A 3387-nucleotide genomic window follows, 5' to 3' on the forward strand; every position below is an offset into this window, starting at 1 on the left:
TCAAGACCTATCTTCGGACGCAGTACAAAGTTGAGTAGCCCAGTGACCATGTTCTACGAGCCGTGGTTCTTGTTCAACGTATTCTCTAGGGATGAGTTTTGGCTCGTACCACGGCGGGCCGTGGTCGATCCGTGTTTTCGTGATTACCAGACGTTTTTGGACTTCGCCGAAGATCCATTTTTTCGGGAGCCTGCTGCGGGCGCTGATGTAGTGGTAGATTTAAGTAACGAGCGTGCCCACAGGCTCGCATCCTGCATGTACATGCCGGAGAAAAGAAGTGTCAGGAAGTGCGGCCTCCTCTTCTGGTCTTGTGAGTGCTCGTCGTGGTGTTCCCTCAGCCAGCTCGCCACTCTAAACTGTGTACTGACTATTGCCTGTTTTCGTTTTGCAGCTGAGCGTCAGGAGGTAATGGATTACTTCCACACGTGCCTGACACTCGCCTTGAGCAGCGCGCACCCTGACACCGATGAGCCGGAGTTCATAAAGGATTGGCTTGAACTAGAGGTGGGTATTACTATGTTACACAAAAAAAAAGATCAGTCGTACGATTGGGAACACTCACCAGTAATCGACTGTTTCGTTTGCAGGACCAGGATGACATTGCCAAGAGTTTGGCGAAAACGCCTGACATGTCAGAACGAATGGAATGGACCACTAAAAGGTTGCGGTGCTGCTCGGGACAAACTCTGGTGTACGTACCAGCGGACGACAACCCCCCCGAAATGTGGAAAGTGCCCACAGACGAAACCCCTGAAAAGTTTTACCCAATGAAACCCAAGTATGCAGCTGTTCAAACCTCCACAGTGCGGCTTCTTAAATTCTAAGGTATGTGTTCTGTACTTCCTGAGGCTCCCTTTCTGTGCTCTGGGTTCAAGCACTATCCCCCCAGTTGTATCGTTTCAGCAAAATCAGAACTGGACAGTCCAAATCAATCCTATTTTTGTGTCTACTTTCTGACAAAACATCATAATGTCCCATGGCAAGTAAGTGGCAATCAAACATGAGACATACAAGTCGGGTGGTGTTAACTTAAGCTGGACCCAACACTTAAAAGCCATAACGTTCCCAATTAGATTTTTTTTCTCCTGATAGGTATTTGTATCTTATCTACTAATAATTATTCTCTTTGTTTTCTTTTGCAGATAATGCTGGTTAACTAAAAGAAGAAGTAGCGTGTAATAATGTTATTTTGAATATATTTGTAATAGCGTTCTGTAGTATACCTTGTTGTGATGTGACTCCTGTTACGAGGTGAGCAGTTTGGTACATTGGTACATTCGCACTCTGTTCTGTCATGTGACATGGAAAACAAAAAAAATAGTTGCATGTAACTTTTTATTTTTAATTTTTGGAGTTCATCTTTTGTTTGTTTACTGACTTGTGAAATTATATTTCATCAAGCTGCAAATAATTATTTCCGGCAATAGTAACATATTTTATGCATCTATAGTAAGTCAAAACCACTTGTAGTAGGCCAATTAAAAAACAAGCATTGTAATTTACAGTCAATTGCTATCGGTATTAAAAACAGAATGTTTAAAACAACAACTATCATGGCAATTTAAAAAAATATTCAGGTAGAAAATGTGATTTGATTGGAGGTTTGCACGTTTCATTTATAAATGATGATTTCACATTTTAATTTTCAATTAAGTTTGTTACTTTTCTTTGCGTAGCTGGAAGCCAAGCCTAATTTGTCTTCTAATTAGCAGCAACCTGCTTCAGAAACTTTTTGGACATGAAGCCTGGCATTGTCGAATAGTATAGTACTAGTGCAGTACAATAAGGGTGAAAAAAAATGTGCTTTGGTTGGAGGTGGGTGTCATAGACACATTTGTGATTGTAACATGATGTATTGTAAATTTGTATCTCAATAATAAAAGCTGTGATATCATTAACTTGCTCTGTGTTGAACGAAACATGGCAATCCTTTTCCCCTCGCCTCAACATGAGTGTAAAGACTGCAGTTTAGATGTTGCCTAGAGAACAAATTTAGAACTTGAGAGGCCTCAAATTTGATTTACTTATGAGGTAAAAGATATTTACATTCTGAATCTATATGTGCACTCCACTCTTTCCTTTATAGTTGTTACTGGGCATATATAAATTGTACACATACTATTGCTCATTCCAGTATTGTTACTGCCCATATTGATCTATTGTGTGTGCCTCCCATAATTTAGAGGAGGGTATGGGAGGTACCAAATTAAACAAGCATTGTTTTAATGTCAAATTCACAAGGACCCGCAACTTCGACATCTCTCTCCCAGAAATAAACCAAAGTTATATTACTGCGGTTGAGAAACGTACTTGCCATTCTTGCCAAAAATTTAGGAAAATAAAACAAATTTTTCAGCAGGTGCTTTGCAAAGCAGATGTTTCAAGTTATGTAATTAAGTCCAACTTATCTAATCTACATTTTGTTCCAGTATGTTTATTGTTTGACATAAATTGATCACTATAATTTTGAAAAGTTTGTCTATTGCAATCAGAAACAAAATACTTTCTGTGTTGGGCACATGTTTAATTGGCTTTTCAACTCCTTTTACCACCAAATCTTTCGCCACACAAAACGTGGCTCGCTATGCCCAGATAAGTGACCAGGAATCAACTGCCCTGAGGTCTTTTCACCTAACAATGTTGCTAAGGATCAATTAAAAAATAATACTTTTACAAACTAGTGCAGGGCAGCAAAAAGAATGCTTGTAAGACATGAACCTTTTTCATTACTTAAAATACCCACATTGGTCTGGGGTTCCACTTAGGACTATTTTGTGATGCTGGATCTTATTCTGAGATCAGATAGAGGACATCACTATATTTTACCGCTCTCCTCAAAAGGAAAGAGTAGCGCATAGATTCAGAATTTAAATATCTTTTTCCTCATAAATAAATTAAATTTAAGGTCTCCCAAGTTCTAAATTTGTTATCTAGGATGCAACATCCAAACTGTAGTCTTTCCACTGATGTTGATGCAAGTGGGAAAAGGATTGCCACATTTCTTTCAACACTGAGCAAGTTAATGATTATACAGCTTTTATTATTGAGATACAAATTTGCAATACATCATGTTACAATTACAAATGTGTCTAAGACACCCACCTCCAACCAAAGCACATTTTTTCCCTTATTGTACTGTACTAGTGCTATACTATTCGACTATGCCAAGTTTCATATCCAAAAAGTTTGTGAAACGGGTTGCTGCCAATGTCGCAGACAAATTAAGCTTGGCTTCAAGCTGCACAAAGAAAAGTAACCAACCTAATTAAAAATTACTAGCTCAATTAGTTCTCAAGTTATCGTGCATACAGACAAACAGAATGAAACTTTTTGGGTCAGTGGAGTAATGGGCTTTGCTAATCGCTCAGCCAAAAATGTGACATCATC

General features: G+C 38.8%; 1 protein-coding gene across 1 annotated transcript; it reads left to right on the plus strand.

Moving 5' to 3' along the window:
- The first annotated feature begins 6 nt into the window (after positions 1 to 6).
- Positions 7 to 1319, plus strand: LOC113214934 (uncharacterized). The gene is made up of 3 exons (XM_052272380.1): positions 7 to 504; positions 588 to 825; positions 1143 to 1319. The coding sequence occupies exons 1-2, from the start codon at positions 49 to 51 to the stop codon at positions 822 to 824; spliced, it is 693 nt and encodes a 230-aa protein (XP_052128340.1). The 5' UTR covers positions 7 to 48; the 3' UTR covers position 825; positions 1143 to 1319.
- The last annotated feature ends 2068 nt before the right edge of the window (positions 1320 to 3387 follow it).

The sequence above is a fragment of the Frankliniella occidentalis genome, unplaced genomic scaffold (assembly GCF_000697945.3).
Source record: "Frankliniella occidentalis isolate FOCC.00 unplaced genomic scaffold, Focc_3.1 Scaffold203, whole genome shotgun sequence".
NCBI lineage: Eukaryota > Metazoa > Arthropoda > Insecta > Thysanoptera > Thripidae > Frankliniella > Frankliniella occidentalis.